This window comes from Rhagoletis pomonella, unplaced genomic scaffold, assembly GCF_013731165.1.
Source record: "Rhagoletis pomonella isolate Grant_MI unplaced genomic scaffold, Rhpom_1.0 Rhpom_scaffold_00009, whole genome shotgun sequence".
Taxonomy (NCBI): Eukaryota; Metazoa; Arthropoda; class Insecta; order Diptera; family Tephritidae; genus Rhagoletis; species Rhagoletis pomonella.
Window position 1 is genome coordinate 16,206,491 of NW_023458563.1, and position 24,771 is coordinate 16,231,261.

General features: G+C 44.9%; 1 protein-coding gene across 4 annotated transcripts in view; it reads right to left on the reverse strand.

The window, feature by feature from the left end:
- The window catches only part of LOC118745597 (homeobox protein onecut), a 261,747-nt gene extending 237,205 nt beyond the window's left edge, over positions 1 to 24,542 (reverse strand). For 3 of the 4 annotated variants that reach the window (XM_036479109.1, XM_036479108.1, XM_036479107.1), the window contains exons 1-2: positions 21,274 to 24,542; positions 21,071 to 21,201 (exon numbers count right to left, since the gene is read on the reverse strand). In XM_036479109.1, the coding sequence (XP_036335002.1) occupies positions 21,071 to 21,201; positions 21,274 to 24,388 (3,246 nt within the window). In that variant the 5' untranslated portion in view covers positions 24,389 to 24,542. Of the gene's footprint in view, positions 1 to 3,396; positions 4,604 to 21,070; positions 21,202 to 21,273 lie in introns of those variants that run through there. The other variant, XM_036479110.1, reaches the window with a different exon arrangement.
- Between the last annotated feature and the right edge of the window lie 229 nt (positions 24,543 to 24,771).

Consider the following 24,771-nt stretch of genomic DNA (forward strand, 5'->3'; position numbering starts at 1 on the left):
GGCTGGGGGAGTTTCGAGATGTAGAAGTTAAAAAGCAAGGGGGAGAGAACACCACCTTGTGGAACCCCTTGTTTTATTCTTCTTGGTTTCGAGGTTTGATCTCTGAAGATTACTGATGATTGTCGACCACTCATATAATTCGCCGACCATCGCTTCAGTCCCTGTGGGAGAGAGGAGGCCTCAATGTCTTCTAGCAGCGTGGAATGGCAGACGGTGTCAAACGCCTTTGACAAGTCCAACGCTACTGGGACAGTTCTCTCACAGGGGCGGTTACGATTTATGCCACGAGTTATCTGGGTGTTTATGGCGTTAAGTGCTGTTGTTGTGCTGTGCACTTTACGGAAGCCATGCTGATGTTTCGCTGGGGTTAGGTGGCAGGTGAAGTATGGGAGCAGCAGTGCCTCAAGTGTCTTCGCGACCGGGGAAAGGAGCGTTATCGGGCGATAAGAGTCTCCTCTGTTGGCGGGCTTCCCCGGTTTCAGCAGTGGGACCACTCTCCCTGATTTCCACACATCAGGAATGATGAGAGTGGTCATAGACAAGTTGAGGACCTCCGTGAGGTATGCTACTCCCACAGGCCCCAAATGTTTCAACATCAGCATACAGATTCCGTCGGGTCCAATGGCCTTGGAGGCTTTCGCCTTCCCGATGACCCCCTTCACTTCACCGCCGGTGAAAGCAAGTGGTGCACTGTTTTTGGGCAGTTTGTGCAGCCTCCTGGTCACACGACGTTTGGCCTTGTCTACCGAAGGATGCAGTGTGAATTGCCGACTAAAATAGTTCGCGCATTTCTTCGGGTCCGACGAAGCGTGACCTTCGAATGAGATTAACACTCTGTCATCACGCTTCGTCGGGTTGGACAAGGACCTCACGGTTGACCACAGCTTACTCACATCAGAGGTGAAGTTACAGGCCTTCAAGTGCTCTTCCCACTTTTGCCGCTTATGTTGATTTACCAGTTGCCGAATCTCCAAATTAAGGTCCTTCAAGCGAGGGTCCCCGGGATCGACCTGGCGTAGGTGGTCACGCTCATTTGCTAGTACAGCTGCTTCAGCCGGGAAATTTGGGCGGACTTCCGCGATACGTCCGGACGGTATGAAGCGAGCTGCTGCGGCAGTGACTACCCTGCGGAACTGGCGTTCGCCAGCATGTACGTCTGTGGGTGTGGGGAGGGCGGCGAAGCTGCTCTCGGTAACTTCCGCGAAGCCGTTCCAATCAGCTTTGTTGAAGTTGGTGTAGGTTCGGTGATCCGCGGGAGCAAAGTCGGTGGGCTTATTGATCGAGATGATTATGGGCAGATGGTCTGATGCTAACGTTAGTATAGGTCGCCATGATATGCTATTTATCAGACCAGCGCTAGCAATTGCTATGTCTGGCGAGCTGCTGCAGCTGCCCACAATCCTGGTGGGGGCGGCGTCGTTCATGGTGCAGAATGTCGAATCGTCTATCTGCTCAGCCAAAATGTTTCCCCTCCGATCATTGGCCAGGCTTGAATGCCAAAGATCGTGGTGCGCATTGAAGTCACCTACTACCAATCGGTTTTCGCCTCTGAGTAGCGCACCTATGTCAGGGAGATATCCAGCCGGGCAGCAGGTGACAGGGGGTATGTACTCGTTAAATATTTCGAGCTCGACATCGCCTGACCGGACAGCTATGCCCTGACATTCTAGGGTAGTGTCCCTTGGGTCGATGTCTTCTTCGATTAGAAGATACTGCACTGTGTGGTGTAGAATGAGCGCTAATCCTCCACCATTATTCTGCTCGCGATCTTTACGGAGCACATTGTAGGCGGCGCAACCCAACAAAGTTGAGTTGCTGTGCAACTTCGTTTCTTGGACCGCAGCTATCAATATGCCGTGCCGACCCATGAACACTGCTATCTCCTCAATCTTGCTCTGGAGTCCGTTGCAGTTGAGTTGGAGTACGTTCGTATGCCTTGGGAGGCTGGTCGCGATACGGGGAGTGAGGGAAGTGTGGGGCCTACCTTGGGCCTGTTGCGCCTGACGCAGTTGCTGTTGCAGCCGGATGGTAGGTGGCTGCGATGTGGGCGTTGTTGTCTGCGCCGGCGGTGCACTACAGCAAGGGGCGCTGTAGTTGGTAGTCCACTCGCGAGTGGTGCGTAGATCAGAACATAGCCGGAAGTGGCACCAGCCAAGGCATGTGTTGCATTTGACTGATGTCACATTCCGGTATATTCTGTTCTGGCACACGGAGCAGATGGTGTGGGCAACCAGTAGCTGCTGGTTGGCTCGCGCTCGCGAGTGGGACCGGCCGGTAGGTTGTGTGGGTGGGGTGTGTTGGGAGGTTTGCTGTTGCTCAGGGGAGCTTCTGGGGGCCGTGCAGGCTCTTCGGGTGCTAGGTCGCACCCGTGCATTACGCGAGTGGGTAGCCGTGGCGGCTGATTGTGCCATTTGGCTTGAGCAACAGGGAGCCACAAAGTGTGTGGTCCACTTCCGGTGAGACCTAAGGTTCTTAGGTGACTCCATCCGTTGCAGGAGTTGCACCTAACCGAAGTGGAGTTCGGGTGGAGTCGATTCTGGCAAACACAGCAGAAGTAAATTTCTGGTCCGGGGTTGGGCTCTACGCCCGCCCGGAGAAGAAGGATGCGGAGCAATCCGGCTGCAAGGTATTGCTCCATGGACGAATAATGATTGGTGGGTATCGCCGATCTAGACGGGGTTAGATCGCCGAAACAACAGCTCTTGGTCGGGTAAAACCCGAGTCATTCCGGTACGTAGAACCGGCTGTTGTGGGAATGGTAGAGGGCAAATCTTCATTACCAGTGTTTGCAAATGTAAAAAGAGTGCAATTTTCATTTTCATTTAACCAGTCGCAGGACTTGGTGATTAGTCTAGATCTTGATCTGTTAACTTGCGTCCAATATTTCAAAAACCTTCGGCAAAGGTAGAAAATGCAATTTTTCAAACTGTCAGTATTTGCATTTTCGCCTGATGGCATAGCTTGTGTCAGGGCTTCAAAAACTTTCCGTTTCCTTTCTTCTTGGTTTTTGACGCTTTGACAGGAGAGCCATTTGTCCAATATAAACATTCGAGCAAAAGAACACTTATAACTCGATCCTAAAATTAAAAAAAAAGGTCAATAGTGCCAATTAAAAAAAGAAGTGAAACCTTGAAAACCTTTTTGAAATTGAGGGTTGTCGTATATTCTTTATGCATTACCCAGAGGCAGCTAAACGCAGTTGGAAGGTTTTGATATTGAAACTAGAGATCTATGCAAACATTTTGGTACTTATATCATGAGTGAAATTTGGTGCAAAAGTAATTAAAAGCTGTGATAAATCGGAAAAGGCAATTTTTTTTATACTTTCTGCCGCTTATTTAAAATTATATTTAAACTCCTATTAAGACACTTTAAAGAAAAAAATCAAATACTTGGAATATTCTACATACCTTCAGCTTTCAGCTCCATATCAAAACAGTTCTGACAAGTAAATATTTTTGATCAAAATCTTCTCCGCGATTCACTTAAAATAATGCGTAGTTTTAGAAATAACAAGCACTTATGGAAAGTCTTAACTTTCGACGGTTGAAACGGAGCTTTAGCGTTAAAAAATAATTTTTTTTTCTATTCCCAGTTAGAGTGGCGTTACGAAGTCGTTTGGCTAATTGGGATTTTATGTATATTTTAATGTTTATGTCTATTGGTCTCAAAATTTGTTATGCACTATTCGACCAGGCGAAGATGTAAAAGTAAGTTGTGTTTATGTTACATGTGAAAGTATATGTATATTTTTTTTTACATTCCTGACGACGACTTCAGACTGAAGTCAAAATATCGACCAAATAACTAAACCAACATAATTTTTGTGTATTTTGTTTAATTCCGGCCTTGGTCTCATCTAAAGTTAATAATAATCACTTTGTCCACAAAAATGCAAAGGATACGAGTTTTGGATAGCAGCCTTATTGCATCTGCTATATTGGATGTCCCATTTTGACCTTCACGATTCTATCATCGGAATCGAACTCCGATACCTTAAAAACGTTTTGGTCTCCTTCAAAATCTTAAATTGGTTACCAAAAAGCATATTGCTCTTTGTTTGATGGTCCCTCTTTTTTTATTTTGCGACTTTTACCGTTTGATGATAAAAATCAAAACCTTTTTTATTTGTTCGGACCTAGACAATGTTTTCTAGAATCCGTTCCAAGTTTAAAAAAAAAATTATTCAGTTCGGTTAAACATTTATTCTTCCAGCCTTTTTTTGAACAAAATCAGTTGAGAATTTCCCACTGTGCGTCGGACGCAGTGGAAATCTTAAACATAGAGCCACCAACTATTTAACTCATTCATACTCACACACTCATGAATAGTGGGAAATACGGCGAAATCGGACCGAAAAGTTACTTATGGCTTTGGAAAGATCTAGTTCTACAAGCCCGACCTGTCTATAAATATCAATTTTTTTAAATATTTTGCTACAATTGAGCTCTATTATCGTACACTCGACTTTTTCATGTACGAGGAGGTGTGATTTTTAATCTCAGAAGTTCAACTTTACATATGTGCGTATACGTTATTTAGGCCGAAAGAAAAAAGTTGTCCCATCGAATTTCCCAAAATACTCGTCTTAAGATCAGCGATCCTGAAAGGAAGTTTATTATATATGAGCAAATCTCACGAGTTATTAAATTTTTCGACAAAAACGTGTTTCTGGTCAAAAATGGCGGAACACTTATCTTAGATAATGCATTATCTTCAGTTTTGCATAAAGAACAAGATTCCATCGCGAAATTGTGTTTAAATGAAAAACTAAAAAATATATCTATATCTATACATAGTATAAACTATATATAATAAAGGAAAGTCGAGATTCTTTGAACACTGTATTTCTTTTTTGAGTAGGGTTGCCAACTTTATAAAAATTATAAGATATTTACCCTTCGTTGGACTAAAAATGAGGTGCAAAAGAGTTACCGCTTGTCTAAAAAATTATAAAGTCTGTTTGTTGCATTAAAAACATAGGATGCCAAATGAAAGGGCTTGGCCATTAGTTGTGCAATAAGGCTTTAATTTTTTTGAATACGGTTGCCACCGGTTTACTCCTAGTGCGACTGAACATGAGAGAGTGCTTGATATTATAAGGCCCTTTAATCCCGAGTTACCCTCTCACAATTGGAAGGTGGTGCGACAAGAGCATAGCACAAAGGTGACTCGTCAGGCGGTCCTTCTGCAAAATAAGGAGTCCTTGCCACTCCTCGATAAGACTGGAGGCGTCATTAATTATGGTTTCGACACCGTAAAGATAAGGGTATACACGAAAGCAGAAAGAGGCAACGAAGTTGAGCCGGAAGCGGACAACTCCGAGGATGAGGTGGACGAGGAATCCAACCAGGCCAATCCGATGGGTGACCAGGCTGGTGGATATGCCTCATCTACATCCTCTCTGGGAGTCGACTATATCTTCTGGCAATACAGAGAAGAGGAGCTGATATCAGCCGACGACGAGGCGAACTCAACAGTGGTGGAGGCGGTGAGAAGGTGCGGCCAAGATGGTGCGCGTCCTCCAGATTAATCTTCACCACAGCAAAGCAGCGTCGGCTGCACTGCATCACTGCTGCTCCAGCTCTCCAAAGGGGCAGCAGACATTGGCCTCATCGAGGAGCCTTGGGTGATAGGGCATAGAATTTGGGGGCTGAAGTCGGCAGAGCACACTTTGATAAGTGGAGTTTCCATAGGTAAACCAAGGGCCTGCATCCTTGTAAGTGCAAAACTAAAAGTATTGTTTCTTCCTCAGTTCAGTGACGAGGACACCACCACCATCAGTCTGGAGGCGAACGGACTTCAAATAAGGCTTGCCTTGAAGCATCTGGCATATGACTGGCCTGTTCCAACCTTACGGTCGAACATCTAGTGGAGCGCAGGGATGGGGCCTATTTTAGGAGGTGATGCGAATGCACCCCATATCACATGGGGAAGCGGAGACATCAATGAACGGGGAGAGTTACTCTTTGAATCCTTACTAAAATCTAACTTAGTTATAAGCAATAGGGGTAGCGAGCCTAACTTCATAACGAAGAGCAGAAGATGCGGAGGTTATGATCATGAACTGGAGGGTGCTTTATGAGTATTACTTCTCTGATCACCACTATATCCAATTCGACTTAGATGGGGTCCCGTCAAAGGTACCTCCCAAAAGAAATCTAAAGACAGCCGACTGGCAAAAGTACAGAAAAGAGCTTGATAAGCGACTCTCTAGAACCACACTAGCAATTCCTGGCAACTCTAGGGACCTAGATAGGCTGGAAAATCGCTTTACTGCGGCGTGTGGCAAGGCCAAGGATCAGCCTGCCCCATGGTGAAACCGAGAGGAAAAAGGAAACCCCCTTGGTGGAGTTCAGAGATTTATGAGGCCGACAAAATTTGCCCGAGGGCCTTCAATCTCGCAAAATCCTCGGGAGGCGATATGCAATGGGAAATCTATAAGTTAAACTTGAAAGATTACAAGAAACTATTAAGGAGGAGCAAGAGTTCCTCATCGAGGAACTTTTGCTGTGGTATGGAATCCATATCAGAAGGTTCTAGGCTCAGGCTTCTCTCTAGTTCACCTCGTATTGCCCTGAGATGATTGCTAAGATCCGACGGAGCATGGACGGAAACTGGAGAGGAATACCTGGACCATCTTCTGAGCATGCTCTTTCCAGGCGCCACCGAGCAGCCACTGAACGGGCCAATTAGAGATAGAGGTTAACCGGTTACGGTAGACCTTATCACCAAAGAAAAACTAATGTGGACAAAGTATCCTTCAAGCCTTATAAATCTGCGTGTCCAGATGGTCTTACACCGATTCAGCTACAGTAATCTCTTGAGTTAAGCTCAAATTGGCTGTATGCTACTTTTAAGGGACTGCTCACCGTTAACTACATTTCGGAAACCTGGCAAAGGTCAAGGGTTGTTTCGATTCCTCAAGCGGACAGAGCATCCCATACTTGCGCCAAAGATTCTCTACCTATTAGTCTATCATCTTTTCAGCTCAAGATAAAGGAGCGACTGATTGAATCATTTATTAGGGAATAGGTTGCAGACAAACTTATGGCTTCGCAGCATGCCTAAATGAAGGGAAAGTCCACCGAAATAGCGTTCCACAAAATCGTGTCGCATTTTGAGAAACCCTTAGCGACAAAGGAATACACCTTGATAGCATTCCTAGACATTTAGGGTGCTTTCAACAACATCACAACTGAAGCAATCTCATCAGCCATAACGGGTCTGGACATCGACCCACAGCTGGTGTTGCTTATACGACAGCTGCTAGTAAGCAGGGTCGTGCGGGCGGAACTGGCGGGGGTGTCGCTGGGCAGATACGTTTTCAGGGGAACCCCGCAGGGTGGGGTCCTCTTCCCCCTTTTATGGGTAATGGCGGTTAATGAATTATTGCAGACCCTGGAAGGGGCGGGAGGGAGGCTCCAAGGCCATTGCGTATGCTGACGACCTTGCGGTGGTTGTGAGTGGAAAATTTCCACAAACTCTGTGTGAAAAACTCTGTGTGATATTATGTAGGACAGATTAACTTTAATCGAAAGATGGGCCAAGGAGAAAGTTCTGGGTGTTAACCGAGACAAAAATGACCTGGTGCTCTTTACCAGCAAGCACCAAATCCCCTCACTTCAGCTCCCTGCTATGGGCAATAAGATTCTGAAGCTAGGGGAGTCCGCAAAATATCTAGGCGTAGTCCTGGTCATAAAGCTGAACTTGGCGCAAAATATACAAGAGCATGTTAAAAAAAAGCGACAGTAGCCCTCTACAGCTTTAAGGCGGCGATTGGTCTTAGCTGGGAGCTGTACAAGGTGGTTGTTTGGCCGATTCTATTATATGGGGTCTTGCTATGGTGGCCAAGTCTCAACAGGAAATTTGCAACTGAAGCACTCCAAAAGGTGCAAAGAATTGCGATGCTCTGCATCTGTGGGGCTCTTCGCACAACTCCATCGGAGGCTATGTGCGTGCTGCTCAATATTTTGGCAATTGAAATTGTGGGAAAGCAAATACCGGGGTGTGCCGCCTTGAGGCGGAGGGAACTACCAGGCTGAAGGGACAGTCAGGAAGGCCACATCGCAATCTTAAATACCGTAAATATACCAGACACGGATTACTGTGCACCAAAGATTAACGTCACAAAGAGGTATAGGATTTTCATTCCAGAGAGAAAATTGTGGTCAGGAGAGGCTCCTGATGACAATGGATCACTCCACCTCTACACCGATGGCTCTAAGCTAGACGGCAAGGTAAGAGGGAGGGTCTTCCAGCCCGGCTGGGGCTGGAAATATGTTTTCGCTTACCCAACCACTGCAGCGTCTTTTAAGCTGCGGTCGCTGCTATACAGGAAGCGATTGAACACCTACGTACAAGAGAAGTCGTTTATAACAATATCTTCATCTACTCAGACAGTCAGGCCGCACTCAAAGCGCTCGCCTCGGTCACATGTAGCTCAAAAACCGCAGCGGACTATCGCAGATCTCTAAACGAGATGGCTGAGCAATCTGCGCTTCATTTGGTATGGGTTACGGGGCACTGGATTATACCAGGAAATGAAAAGGCAGACGAACATGCACATCCGCTCCACTTTCGCAGGCCTGGAAGGGATTAGGCATGCCGCTCGCTACCTGCAAGCTCATTATAAAAAATCTGTATCTTAAGTTAGCAAGAGACAGGTGGGTTAGCCTCACCACTTGCTACAACACGAAGCTGACAAGGCCAAAATGGGACAAAAAGCTGTTACGATCAATATAACGCGTAAAATTAATATTACAAACTTTATTTCTTAATAGTATGTTATAACCAGGAAAATTAGAAAATTATAAAACGTGCTTGATTACAGAAAGAAAAAAAGAACAATGGGGAGACCGGAAACAGAAGAAGAAAGCAATGTCAAAATACAAAGATGACAGATAAGTTTAAGTGAGAGAACTCAGTGTTGGAAAGTAATGCCATTTTAATGAGTAATGAGAAGTAACCGGTAGCTGATTGTGAACATTCCGCCCACCACGTCCAGTGCGATGAAAATGGATTATCCGCCCACCGTGTGCAGCCGGTACTGTTCATCGATTGGTAAGGCCACAAGTTTTGATATGGGTCGTTTAAGAATTGTCGACTTTGTACGCACTGTTGCAACACGTACATGAGAATCGTTCCCGGCGCGTACTTGAATAACTCGACCTAGTTGCCATTGAAAAGGTGGTGCTCGTTCGTCACGTAGGAGTTCCAGGTCACCAATTCTCAAATTGCCTTGAGTCTGCTGCCACTTATTTCGGGCCTGAAGCTCCTTCAGATAGTCGCTGCTCTATCTCTGCCAAAAGTTTTGACGCATTTGTTGCAGTTGCCTCCAGCGGGTGAGGCTTGAAGATTTAACGTCGCATAAGCTTGGCTCCGGAGGTGCTATTAGGGGGCCACCGGACAAAATGTGAGCTGGTGTTATCGCTGTCACATCGTCGGGGTCATCAGCTGCGAGTGGTCGCGTGTTTAGCACTGCCTCGACTACCTTGAGCACTGTGCAGAACTCCTCAAATGTAAGTGTCGTCTCGCCGATAACGCGCTTGAGGTGATGTTTCATGCTTTTCATCCCCCATTCCCATAAGCCTCCGAAATTTGGAGAGCCAGGGGGGATGAAGTGCCATGTGACACCGCGAACGGCACTATAAAGCGCGCCCGCCTCTACCTGCTTCCGGTATTGAGCGACATCTTCTTTCAGTACGGCATTTGCTCCAGCAAACGTAGTGGCACAGTCGCTGTAGATATCAGAGGAGTAACCCCGTGTGGCGAAGAACCGGCGGAGTGCTAGCAAAAACATATTCGTCGTTAGGTCGCTAACGAGCTCGATGTGTATAGCCCGAGTACTGAAGCAATCGAATAACGCTACCTATGCTTTATGGGCTTGATGGCCTCTGCCTTTTTATGCACGTACTCTATATGGGCCGCCGTAATCTATACCGCAGTGTGTAAATGGCTTAGACGGTGTACATCGCGCTTCTGGAAAAGCACCCATAATTTGCTGTGCGGGTTGGCAGCGATGACGGAAGCATTTGATGCAGCGGTTAATATACTTCTTTGTAGACGATCGTCCGTCGATGGGTCAGAAAGTTCGCCGCATAAGATTCAGTGTAGTTTGAACGCCACCGTGTAATATGCACTCATGCGCTTGAGCAATAAGCAGCGTAGTCAATTTGCTGTCCTTTGGCATAATAATCGGAAAGCGCTCCGCTTCAGATAGGAAGGCATGCTTCAGGCGGCCATTGACTCGAAGGATTCCGTTTTTGTCGATGGTTGGATTCAGTTTTCGCAATTTGCTCTTGATTGAAACAGGTTTACCTTGACGAAGACGAGAGATTTCGTTAAAACAATTCGAAGTTTGTACGTACCTGATCCATTAATTTAGAGCAGACGTCCGGTCCGACGCAGTGCACCATGTCTCAGTGGGATGTGGTAAGTTGAGCTTTGCTGCTAAAAATCTGCGACACCATGCTGTCACCGCTACGAGTTTGTTGATATTTGAATATTTTGGTAGTAACTGCTCGAGTTTGGCTCAATGTCGGTGGTAGCCAATGCAGCAATGACGATGGTAACCGGTGTAGCAGGCAAGGTAGGTTGATCTGGCCAGTTCCTTTCATGTTGACTGAGCCAGCAGGGTCGGACCATCATTTTTCCTTGTTGGCGATTTCGGATGGCAGAACTCCTCTTGTAGCGACATCCGCCGGATTACATGTAGTCGACACATATTTCCACGTGTGTGCCGGTGTTCTGTCCTGAATTTGAACCACACGATTCGCAATATACTGTCTATGTCTAACCCCGACCGAATCCAACTCAATGCCGTTTTTGAGTCTGACCAACAATTTATTTTCATGTTGTCAATTTTAAGCGCATCCCTCACCTTAAGAGCGAGTTTGGCAGCCAATAGCGCAGCATTCAACTCAAGGCGTGGTATGGTGATCTTTTTTAGTGGGGCTACCTTAGTTTTAGCCATCAAAATTGATACGTGTATGCTTCCTTCGGGCTTAACAACACGAATGTAGCACACAGCCACATACGCTGACTTCGATGCATCCGAAAATACATGTAATTGGTAATTGACTGATTTGGAAGATGTGTAAACCCACCGATCGATTTTTATTGATTCGAGATATGGGAGCTCGTCGCGAAACTTTCTCTACGTTTGTTGATGCGAACTTGGAATGGGATCATCGCACGCGCAACCGAGGACCCACAGTTCTTGAAAGAAGATTTTGCCGACAATAATGACTGGTGCCAAAAGCCTTAGTGGGTGGTACGTTTTGGTGACGTCAGACGCTGGCGTTTAGTGATGGGTTCTGTGTAGGATGTTAACGCTATCTTTTAACCGATGGCGTCAAAAGCGCAAGACCAAAATATGCCTAAGGCCTTGGTTTCCTTGTCTAGCGTTAAGTTACAGCAAGCACTAGCCGATGTGCAAATATCAAAGTTGATTTCGTGCAAACAGTCTAGAGAATTGGAATTCCACTTCCGCAAGGTAAAACCCCCGCACTGCGGTAGTTCCTGTAGCTCATTCCTTAGACTTACCGCTTCTGCCACGTTGTCAGCACCATGCAGGCAATCATCCATATAAAATGATTCACGTAATATTTTCGATGCGTGCGGAAACCTTGCTTCTTCTTCCTTTGCGAGAGTAAGCAACACTTCGATCGTAAGGTATGGTGAACAATTGAGTCCATACGTAAAGTGCGCAGGCGAAATATTTGTGGTTCGCCCTCTGTGTTCCGACAAAATATGCACTGCATTTCGGCATCCTCGTCGCTGACCATGATTTGCCGAAAACGCTTTCCATATCGGCCATAAAAGCTACGCGGTGTAGACGCCACTTGAGGAGAAGCGAAGCTACATCGCTTTGTAGTTTTGGCCCTGTGTGCAAACAGTCATTTAACGACGTACCAGAGCTATATTTTCGTGGTGCGTTGAATACTACACGCAGCTTTAGAGTGGAGCTCGATTCCTTATAAACTCCATGATGAGGTATGTAACAAAATGGGTGAGGTTGTGTAGACTTCAATACGGGCTGCATGTGTCCGGGATCATTGTACTCGGTCATGAATTGTTCATACAATGTGTTCATATTTGAGTCACGCTTCAGACGTTTTTGTTGGTAGTGGAACAGCCTTAAAGCGTCCGGTTTTGATTCTGTCAACGCGGAAAAGGTGGCAGACGCTTTGAAGGGATAGCGTACTGAGAAACGCCCAGTGTCGTCCCGGTATATGGTCCTCTCAAAGAATTCTTCGCAATACAATTCATCCATTGTCATTGGTTGCGAAGGTACTAGGTCGTCTTGCTGATTAAACGTCCACATTTGTTGATTTAATTCGTTTAGTTCAACCGCAGTGTTGGTACAAAGCTTTGTACGCAAATGCGAAGAAATTTTCGAAGATACTAGCCCATAGACAACCCACCTAAGGTGAGTGTTTTGTGTGATAGGTGCGTCGTTTTGCCGACTGTTTAAGTTCACTGTACAGCAAGGAGCCGTAGATGTCAGCTCCCACAACCACGTCGATTCTGCTAGGTTCAGCGAATGTTGGATCTGCTAATGTGAGACCGCTAAACTCGTTGACTACGTCAGGATTGACCGATGATGCAGGTATCAGGTGTCCTAGTCGTGGTAAAATCAGTGCGATGCATTTGACATGAAAATCACGCTCTAGTAGAGAGCGCAACGTAAACTCGGCGAGCCCCTTCGATGTGCCAACAGATGTGCTACCTATACCGGTGATGGGCACGGCGACAGGTGTGCGAGGCAGGTGCAATTGTTGAGCTGCGAATTCACTGATGAAAGAGGCTTGTGACCCGTGGTCCAGCAAAGCGCGCAGCTTAAGGAAGTGACCAGTCGTGGACTGGACTCCTATTAATGCGGTAGCAAGCAGGACGTTAGGCAACCTTTCTGGTGAGAATGAAATTTTTTGTTGTATACGGTTATGTTTCACAAACACCCCTTTGTCGAGGAAGAACTCATGCAGCAGGGTATGGTGTTTTGCATTACACTCTTTGCAGGTATATTTGGATGTGCAGTTGCCCAAGGCGTGTGAACCTCCCAAGCAATTTTCGCATATGTTATGTTTGCGAACCAAATTTATCTTTCCAATCGGCTGAAGCTTACGAAAGTTTGAGCAGGCGGGAAGCGCGTGCTTTTCAGAGCAACATGCGCACTGATTGACCTTGGTCTGGTGACTGCGAATGGAATTGGTGACTTTTGCGGGCCCAGTATAGCCTTTAGACGAATCGCTAAATTTTTCCGGTGTGTTGGCCGCTTCTAAGCCTTGAACGCGGCATTGTAAGAACTTTTTCAGATCGTCGTAAGTAGGTATTATCTCTGAGGCACTTGAAGAGATTTCCCAGTCTTAAATCGTCTTCGCGCCGAGTTTCTCTGTAACGTGGAATACAAACCAGTCGTCCCATTGATCAGTGGGTCAGCCGAGTTGTGTGAGTGCACGAAAAGTTCCGTTGACGACGTCCAGAATGTTGCGTATCTGACTAGCAGATTCTGAATTTGTCTTGGGCAGATTGACGACGGCGCGTAGGTGGCATTTAATAAGACGACGAGTACTGTCATAACGCTGTGTCAATAACTCCCATGCTATTTAAAAGTTGTGGTCTGTTACAGCGATATTACGCACCAAATGTTCAGCATCGCCTTTCAAACACGCTTTAAGGTAATGAAGGCGTTGCACATTAAACAGCGAAGTTTTCTTGATGATGCATGTTTCAAATAGGTCCTTAAAATGGAGCCAATGTTGAAGGTTGCCGTAAAATTTTGGGACCTCAATTTTTGGGAGAGTGACGTTCGGGTGATGTGCGGCACCAGCCGCCAATGTGACCGAACCGCAGGACGTTGCGCGAGCGAAGCTCACAATATCGTCATTGAGTAAAGTCTTACGGGCGCAAAAATATCCATGTGTTTGCTTTTGCTTGGCAGTTTTGTGTGTGTTTATTAAAAAATTCGAAATTACTTTAGCCACATTTTCTTCGCGTTCGAGTGCCATTTTTTTTTTGCTTGCGTAATTGACGGTGTGGTGTACATTGTAAGGTTAGGTTGGCGTAAGGAAATTGCACGACAATTTCAACCAATTGTAATCAGAATTTTGGATTAGCGAGGAGTTAGGTTCCCCGCAAGTGTTGCCAAATGTTACGATCAATAGAACGCGTAAAATTAATATTACAAACTTTATTTCTTAATAGTATGTTATAACCAGGAAAATCAGAAAATTATAAATCGTGCTTGATTACAGAAAGAAAAAAAGAACAATGGGGAGACCGGAAACAGAAGAAGAAAGCAATGTCAAAATACAAAAGTGACCGATAAGTTTCAGTGAGAGAACTCAGTGTTGGAAAGTAATGCCATTTTAATGAATAATGAGAAGTAACCGGTAGCTGATTGTGAATATTATACGGTAACTTCTGGGTTTCGCGAAATCCACACGATGGTTTGAGCAGGAGGATTCTAACGATCCGCGTGGTATCACAACGGGCCCACAACCAAGGGCCTATGTGTGCTAGTGGGGTCACTGGCAGCCACTTCAACCTAACCTACTAATACTAAAAAAATAATACGCTGTTGCACATCCAGAGGCTTGGTCTTTTCATTTGACAGTGACGGTTCAGAATTGATATCTTCGCATAATAACATTGAGTATAGGAATTTTCTTACCAGGTGGCAACCCTGCTGAAAAAAATTAGACATTTAGGCTTATCTAGAGACCAATCCCTTTCATTTGACAGCTAATTTTTTGTAATCGAACGAACTTTGCGGATCTAACTATTTTAGACAGGTAGCAACCCAATCTCCTATCAATTGATAATTGAGAAAATCTTGTCTAAATCCGTGCACAGCGTTGCCGAAATCTTTTACTGAAAAATCGTAAATTTTCTCCAAAAAATCGTCATTTCAGCCAAAGAAAACGTAAATACTTTCATTGCCCGTATATCTTTATTCATTCTGAACGTTTGTTTACTTATTCTTTAGAACGTCCCCGATGATATGATAACGTATATTTCAAACACATTCTGTTTATTCTGGCTGTGAGATGGGATTATCTGGAATGTATAAAGAAACGCAGCAATTTTATTTTTTTAGACGACTTCAAAAAAAGGAGGAGGTTATCAATTCGTCAGAGTATTTCTATTACGTATGTTACCGCATAACTTTAGACCACGTTAACCGATTTGTATAATTTTTAATGGAAAGGTGGTACCTCAGAGGTGGACCCATAATAATTTGGTTTAGATCCGATCATTGGCTCGTGAAGAAATCAACGGTACTCTTAAATATTTATATGATAATTGAATTCGGGTTTGGTTTTTGATTTAAAATTACTTGTTACTTTATAAAAAATTTCTTCTCCTTCTTCTTCTTTGGCGCTGTAACCGCCTAAGCGATTTTGGTCGAGTTCAGCAAAGCAAACTCGTCTTCTCCTCTGTGCCAACTGACGGCAATTGGAAATGCCAAGTGAAGCCAAGTCCTTCTCCACCTGATCTTTCCATCGCAGTGGGGGCCTCCCTCTTCCTCTGCTACCACCAGCGGGTTCCGAGTTGAATACTTTCAGAGCTGGAGCGTCGGTGCCCATTCGAACGACATGGCCAAGCCAGCGGAGCCGCTGTATTTTAATTCGCTGCACTATGTCCATATCGTTGTAAAGCTCATACAGCTCATCGTTCCATCGTCTGCGGTACTCGCCGTCGCCAACGCGTAAAGGCCCGTAAATCTTCCGCAAAATCTTTCTCTCAAAAACTCCAAGAGCCACCTCATCGGATGTTGTCATTGTCCATGCTAAGGGTGGGTAACTCTGTAAATTTTCGTGTGCTGACTCAGTAACTCCAACTCATTTTAATGAGTCAGCACAGTGAGCTGGCACAAGTGTGCTATCGCACAAATGGTATGTACATCGAAATTATTGATGATGTTAGTAATCGAAATCGATTTAGAAAAGGTTATCCTTAGCTTCTGTTCGTAGCTGGCCGGAAAAATTTTACAAAGCTGATTTCAACTGGTGATCATTTGCAAAATAATTCCCTACTTAGTTTTGCTTGAGAGTTGTCACATAAGAATCTGTTAAATGGGCTATGCATGTAAGCGGTTACCCAACGCATAGCACTTCACATGTAGAATTCTGTTTGATTTTGATTTTTACGTTAAAATGGTATAGCAGTGCAAGTATGCATAACTTGGCTATTCGCCTTGCTTCTTTTTAAATTTGGTAGTCGTATATTCAATTGATGGTTAGTCTAGTGATGCCATCTATTATGGTACTCTTTGGAAGATCGTATTGTGTGAATGTGTGAGCTCATCAATTGAGTTACCACATCGACACAGTTCTAAACAATGCAAGCCGCACCGAGCTATGCAAGTGTCAGCACATCAACTGAGTTACCGTATCGACTCTGTAGCACACTGAGCTATACATTGTTAGCACATAAACTGAGTTACTGAGTTACAAATTTTTTCAGAGGTGAGTCTGAGCGTGCGGCACAGTTCTAAGAGTCAGCACAGTAACTCAGCACAGTGCTGAGTTACCCACGTCTAGTCCATGCTTCTGCGCCATATACCAGCACGGGCATGATGAGTGACTTATATAGCGTGGTTTTCGTACGTCGAGAGAGGACTTTACTCCTGAATTGCCTACTCAGTCCAAAGTAGCACTTGTTGGCAAGAGTGATTCTGCGTTGGATTTCAATGCTGACATTATTATCGGTGTTAATGCTGGTTCCCAAGTAAAAGAAATTCTCTACTTTATCGAAATTGTAACTGTCAACAGTGACGTGGGTGCCAAGGCGCGAATGTGCTGACTGTTTGTTTGTTTGATGACAGGAGATACTTCGTCTTGTCCTCGTTTACCACCAGACCCATTCGCTTTGCTTCCCTATCCAACTTGGAAAAGGCTGAACAGACTTCGCGACACTTAAATTCCAGTCGTAGGGCATGCGCTCATCTGACCATATTCTGCAAAAGAGTTGATGCATGCACCTTATCAACTCCTCGCCGCCGTACTTGAATAGCCCAGCGGGCAGGCTGTCAGCTCCAGCAGCTTTGTTGTTTTTCAGCCGCGTTATTGCTATACGTACCTCATCATATTCACGCGGTGGAACGTCGACTCCATCATCATCGACTGCGGGCTCGGGTTCTTCTTCTCCACAACTTTCCGTGCTGCTACCATTTAGTAGGGCGGAAAAGTGTTCCCTCCATAATTTAAGTACGCTCTGGACATCAGTTACTAGTTCGCCATTATTGTTCTTGCAGGAGTACGCCCTGGTCTTGAAAACTTCCGTAAGTCGCCTAACTCTCTGGTTAAATTTTCGGGCATTCTTCCTGTCGGCCAGCATTTCAAGCTCTTCGCCCTCACGTATTTCGGCCTCTCTCTTCTTATTGCGGCAAATACGCCTCGCTTCCCTCTTCAGATCCCTATGGCGGTCCCACATAGCGCGCGTTGCGCCCGATCGCAGCGTGGCCTTGTCGGCAGCATCTTTTTTCTCTGCAGCTTCCTGACACTCCTCATCGTACCAGTTGTTCTTTCGGGCTCGCTGAAATCCGACTACTTCTTCGCCGGCGGTACTTAATGAGCGGGAAATATGATTCCACTGCTCGCATATGTCGGTTTGTTGAAGAGTGCTTTCTGAGAGCAGGTGTGAAAGTCGAGTAGCGAATGCACTGGCTGTCTGTTGTGATTTCAGCTTTTCGACGTTAAGCTTTTCTTGCATATTAGGGCGCACATTTTTTGCTACTCAGAGGTGGGTGCGTATCTTGGCTGCAACAAGATAGTGGTCCGAGTCGATGTTTGGGCCTCGGAGTGTGCGTACGTCTAAAACACTGGAAGCGTGCCTTCCGTCTGTCACAACATGATCGATTTGGTTTCTCGTTTTTCGATCAGGAGACAGCCACGTTGCATGATGGATCTTTTTATGCTTGAACCTATTATTGCATACTACCATGTTTCGGGCCCCGGCGAAGTAGATCAGCCTCAATCCGTTGTCGGACGTTTCTGCGTGGCGGCTGAATTTTCCGATGGTTCCAAAGATCCCTTCCTTGCCCACCCTGGAATTGAAGTCGCCAAGCACGATTTTGATATCATGACGGGGGCAGCACTCGTACGTGCGCTCCAAGCGCTCATAGAAGAGATCCTTGGACGCCTCATCCTTCTCTTCCGTCGGGGAATGGGCGCAGGTGAGCGAGATATTGAAGAATCTCGCTTTGATGCGGATTGTGGCTAGATGCTCGTCCACCGGGGTGAACGACAGTACTCGGCAACGGAGTCTTTCTCCCACCACAAATCCAACTCCGAATTTGCGCTCCTTTACATGGCAGCTGTAGTAGACGTCGCAAGGCCCCAGACATTGTTTGTCTTGCCCCGTCCAACGCATTTCTTGGATGGCGGTGACGTCAGCTTTTGTCCTTACGAGGACGTCAACAGGCCGGGCAGAGGCACCTTCCCAATTAAGGGTCCGGACATTCCAGGTGCATGCCCTCAAATCGTAGTCCTTTAAACGTTTGCCGTGGTCGTCATCATAACGGCGGCCTCATCCGAGGCTTTGTATTGCTTCTTCACTGGAAGTGGTTTTTACGTGGCGGGTCCCAAACCCAGCGCACAACCCATTACTTACCCGCTTGCAGCCGCACCTACTGGTGAACAGACGGTGCAGACTTCAGTGAGCCCTTAAACCGAATAAGTCGGAGTGGCCCCACCGAAGCTACCTCTCTTTCTTCCGTGACCCAAGGCTCCACTCGAATTGGTTACCGCATCTCGCCAATGGGTTGCTCACGTTGCCCAGAGTGCGCGAACGAGGACGCAAGAGTCGAGATTGAGTATAGCCATGCAGCTGTAACTGCATACCCAGCGCAACGACTATACCCCATGATTGTATGTATTTTGGATTACGTCTTCCTTTAACAGATTTTGTACATACATACATACATTTAAGTGGAAAAACTGAAATAAAAAGTCGTCATTATGGGAGAAAAATCGTCAAAACGTCATTGGGCTAAAATAACGCCAAAATAACGACGAAATCGTCAATTCGGCAACGCTGTCCGTGCAGTAGTTTCAGTAGTTTTCAAGAGTAGCGTGTTCAAAGAATCTCGACTTTCCTTTATACTATGTATAGAAAAAAAGTTCTGACCAAAATGTGTCCAAATCAAAAATTTTCGATTTAACCATTGGTCGATTTGGCATGGATTGACACAGCTTAAACTAAAAAGTCATACAATTTAGAAGTAATTAAATATTGGCGTGGGAGTTTTTACATAGTGCTCGCTATACACATACATGGGTCATTCCACTAAAGAGAGGAAAACGACATAAAATATGCCCTATTTATCACTATTTCAGTACTAACCTCTTTTTAAAGGACTACATTTCATTAATAAGTTGGAAAATATTAAAAAAATAAAAATAAGTTGTAATTTTTGTCTATGGAAACTTTTATTTCATACATTATTACTTTACACCAGTCACAAGGAGATGTCGCACTAGTTACAACTTTAAATATTTTTTAATATTTTCTGTGTGCGTATGGAAAAGTAGCTTATGTCGAAAGGCTGGCTTTAGTATAAATCGGCATTCGCAGCATACGATTGCGAATTACTCACTGGCGGTGAGCCGTTGAGAACTTTTGGCAAATAAACGTGCAAGAAATAACTCCGATACTAGTAAGTCAATATCCTTATTAAGTCTCATCAAAAAATTCTTTGTCGTTTAAAGAATAAAGGGAATGCCGCATTATACTAAAGCCAGCCTTTCGACATAAGCTACTTTTCCATAGGAACACAGTTTTTATGAAGATTACACTTCATTTTTATTGAAAACGAAAGCGTATAATGCATATTTTAAAACACAAAAACATCGTTCGAGAAGATTACGTGTTTTGGCTAAAATTCGTCTTTGAGTGCACCAGGATAAAATAGAGTTCTTTTCAGAGTCTCACCATCACAGTCATTCAAATGATAGTTACATAAAATTAAAAAATCGTTAGGTATTTTTCTTAAAGCAATTTTATACATTATTTATCGTTCTGTCTTAAAAAATATCTTCCACTGTTGTATAAGCTCCGACGACATAGCTAAAATTCACAATTGACCACATTCTGGAGTAAAATGTCCAACCAGTCACAATGGAATGGCCCACATATTACTTTCTTCATTTATATAACAATTTTACAACGAATTTCGGGTGTGCCAATAAAAATTATAAAAATGGAATCTTAGTTTCTCAAATCATAGTCATCTTTTACTAAATGTAATTTTCTTTCATTTGGTAAGACACTCGATTTGTCCGTTTTGGCAAGAAGAACATTTTCATCTTTTAATTTTAACATTTTCAAGTATCTTCAGTTATTCAAATTAAAAGAAACCATGTATTCTGCATGCTGCCGTTTTTTTTAATTTGGTTGCATTTTTTTTGAAACTTCAAAGATATGTTGTATTTGATGCCAACTTCCATTACCTCTATTATGAACATTCTATTTGACCAAAAACAATTATGATTTTTTCGAGTGACGATGAAAAAATTAGTAATTTCGATACTTTTCTTAAAAAACATTTCACGGCTAAAATTGTTCAAATACAGTACATGTAAGAAGAATGCTTTAGCGTTTTTTTTTTTCTGCCGAGAGAAAGGAGTGACGCTAAAAAAAACAACTCGTGAGATTTGCTCATATACCACCTGTTGCTTAATTGAAAACGCACCACATATTGAGAAGCTTTAACAAAAATTTTGTTTGAAATATAATTGTAATGTTTTTTTTGGTATGCATTCAATTTTAGTATAATAAAGTGCAAGTCTGAAGTTGATACAAAATTTCTTAAATTTTTGATAATTTCTTTTTTGCTGAGGTGGTGTGCGTTTTCATCCATATAAAAAACTGGTCAGACATACTTCTGGTTGATTTTTTAAATATTGCACAAAATTTAAAACTTGGTTTACTATGGGTTTTGTTAATTGCATAGTGAAAATTAAGTTACAAAAAAAAATTGTTTGTTAAAACTTCGCAATATATGGAGCGTTTATAATTTTGCAATCTTTGGCGGCACCAATTTTAATCGGGCTATACTCACTTTGAAAATTGCTTGGAGTGTACGCCTTTGCAGGTCTGTGAAGACTAGTCGCGGCTTTTTTGGTTGTGGCATATGCTCTATATGTAGCTCTTCTTTGCGCCGGCATACGCCGTTCCCACTCTGATTACCACCTACAGATATGATGGGCGTTTTTTATTATTGAATTCAAGAACGTATACATTCATATGTCTTTAAGTACTTACCTCCATTAGAGCTATTACCAACGATAACATTGCTAGCGCCAACACTACCACCAGTAGCAATAGCGACTGTGGCGTTGCTGCTGCTGCTACTGCGCTGAGGTAACTGAGCCGCTGCCATACGTAGCGCCGACATGCGCTGAAACTCAGGCTCTTGAAGCCACTTAAACATGCGTCGGAAAGTCTCGCGCCCGGACTTGAGCTTTGACCATGGTTTTGGATTGCGTAGTAGATCGGAGAGAGTACCTTGTGAACGACAAAGCACTCGCTGTGCAAATATCGCTTGCGGAATACTATAACGCTTCAGCTCCGCTGAAATTCGCTGCGCCAATTCTTTGGTATTAATCTCCTCCATGTCGCTACTGCCAGTGAGGCCACCAGCTGCACTGCCGCCACCATTGCTGCTGCTACTGCTTCCGGCGCCGGCGTTGCCACCACTTGAACCACTCGAGCTGTTACTGCCGTTATTACTGCTTGTTACGTGCTGTAGGTTGAGCTGCAATTGATGCTGTTGCTCGCTTTGACTTTGTTGCTGTGTTTGTTGGCGGGATTGCTGCCCCATATTGCACAAATTATTATTGTTGCTAATAACATTTTGCCCACCCACAACATTGGTCAGGCGGAGGTTGCTGCTGCTGCTGTTCAGACTAACGTTAAGACTACAGTCACTGGTTACAGGATGCGTGTGTTTGCCATGATGTTGCTGATGTTGTGCTAAATGTTGCTGTGCCCCAGTGACTAATTGGTGTTGCTGCTGCTGTTGTTGTTGTTGGTGATGGTGATGCTGCTGATGCATATGAACTGTCGGTTGATGAATCGCAAGTAGTGTGGTGGCCGTTCCGACCATATCGCTCGGCGGCGGCGATGGAGTAAGAGATACCACTACAGCATCTCTATGCAATGGTGAAATATCAACGATACCCCTACTTCCGAGCGAGGCGGCTGATAGCGGTACCATCGCACCATTTATGGGCGGCAACGTTACCACCGACTGGTTAACCATACTACAGCTGCCTGGCGAGTTTAACGATACTGATCCAGCTGACCCGGAGTGCGGGCTCATAATCGGACTATGCTGTAATTGAAGATGGGAACTTCGTCCACCGGAAGTGGAAGAGGAGGTCGGCGTTGTTGTTACCAAAAGATCTCTCTGGTTGACGCTGTACGGTGATTCATAACCCGTCACAACTACATTCTCTCCATCGCCGGCGCCATTGACAATCGTGACATGCGGTGAAAGGCATATAGCCTGCTTCTGGGGATCGGACTGTTGCATTTTCAGAGTTTTAGTTCCTGTGATAAGGCTACTATTGCTGTTAGCATTACCAGTGCGAATTCCGCTGCTGGTTGTTTTACAGGTGGATAGTGTAGGTGAATGGAATTCTGTCGAATGGCTGTAAGCAGATTGCGGCGAAAGTGCACGGCATGGACTTGGAGATGTCGTATGAAGCTCGCATGCCACCACCATGCCGGATATTGTGTTAGATGGTGAAGTTGCATAATTTTGAGGCGGGGACATTGGCATACCCATGGATGGCAGTTTGTCATATGATGAGTATGGAGACTGCACGCCGCTCAGGCTGCTTAAGCTGAGTCCACCGAGACTACTCGGATGCGGCATCACTGCAAATGGGCCCACGCCACCCGATGAGGAATTGCTATTGCTACTAGCATCGCCACCGACTCCCCCACTGCCTACACCCACGCCGCCTCCGTTTATATGGCCGCCATAGGCAAACTTTTCGGACATTGTCGAAATGGGTGGTAAAGGTTGCAGCGGTGTGAGTGTTGCATACGAGGACGTCGGGCTAAAACTTGGTGGTGACATGCGTTCATTTACGGACGTCAGCGTTTGGTAAGTGGTCGGCTCCAGTGAATTGTCTCCAACCACCCCGACACTGACCACACCTAGCTCAGGACTGAGCATCTGAGAAGCGGAATCGCGGGAATCCTCTTGCTGCTGCACAATCACGGATAAAGCTTCGTGATGCGACGTTTGATGGTGGTGGTTCCCGATTGTTTGCTGCGCAGAATGATGGTCGTTTCTCTGTTGATTGTTTGAGCCAACCATCTGCTGACCATGAACATGGTCGTGATGTTGCAAATGCTGCGTTAACGCACTACAGCTACTCCTATTTCCACCACTAACGTAATGATGTTGCAGCAGTTGCTGCTGCTGTTGATGATGATGTTGATTTAATGTCACCTCCACCGCATCGGATGACAGATCATCGATCCCACTAACACCTACATCAACATCAATTTGGTTGGATACCTTTAAGCCACCACTCTCCCTGCCCTGATGCAAATGTGCCCCACCACCCGTGTTAGTGAGTTCATTGCTCCGTTTGCCGCTTCTACTTTTAACCACTTCATTCGGTTCGAGTATCACTACTTTCTCCCCCTGTTTAACGCCAATAATGTTTGTGCCGCCTTGGTTTGGTGATGAGCCAACTGTTAATTCATCCAAGGCGACATCAGACCCTACAAAGTCCACGGGACTGCCGGTGTGCAACCGATCATCTTGGCGATGGTGGTGGTTGTGTTGGTGCTGTTGACTTTGGTGAACATTCGTTATACGACACAGTTGCTGATGACACGTCACCAACTGATGCTGATGTTGGTGCTGGTGCTGGTGCAGGTGATGTTGCTGGCTGTGATTATGCGTGTGTTGCTGTTGCGCCTGACTTTGAACGCCAACCGTCGCTTCCGTCTGAAATGTCGAATGCACCGGGCTGTGGCTGAGGCCATCGATGATTGTACGTACCATGACGACCGGGCCAGCACCCTCTACGTCGGTGATGGTGCCATCGCTGGTCGTCACCACTGTGTGCGCCACTACATTGTGATCGTCTACGATAATGTCGTGCGCAGCGAGTGCAGGTGCTGGTGACGACGACGGCGTGCGATTACCCACAATTAGCGATTCGTTATGCGGCGACGACGTTTGATCGACGCCGACGTGGACAGCACGCCGACTAGCTACAGCTACAAATGAATCAGTGGCAATCAAATCGCTCGCGTCATCGACCAGTTGACTAGTGAGCGATTGGTGGTCGATGATCTCGCTTATCGACTCCATACTCATCTTAATGATGGAATTGCGTAAGTTTTTCATTTGAGAATTTCATACGCAACCCTTAAACTACATACGTGCATATATACGTACATTCGAATAACTGTAGATTTCGGAGGGGAAACTATAGTATGTATGCTTTCAATTGCATTCTACATTGATTCGAAAAGAACAGCATACTTTTAGGCACATCTGAAAAAATACAAAAAGAAAAGGTTATTCTGGACATATATGAATTTAATATGTTATATGTAATTACGAATATATGTTCAATGCTTCTGTTTCTAAAAACCTAAATAAAACGCAGCACATTGACCAGATGCAATATTTAGAAATCTTTAGCAATTTGAAATATAGAAATCTTGAAATTGCGTGTTCTAATTTCTCAAAAGTGGAAAACTACTGTGACAACCAGTGCTTTGGAC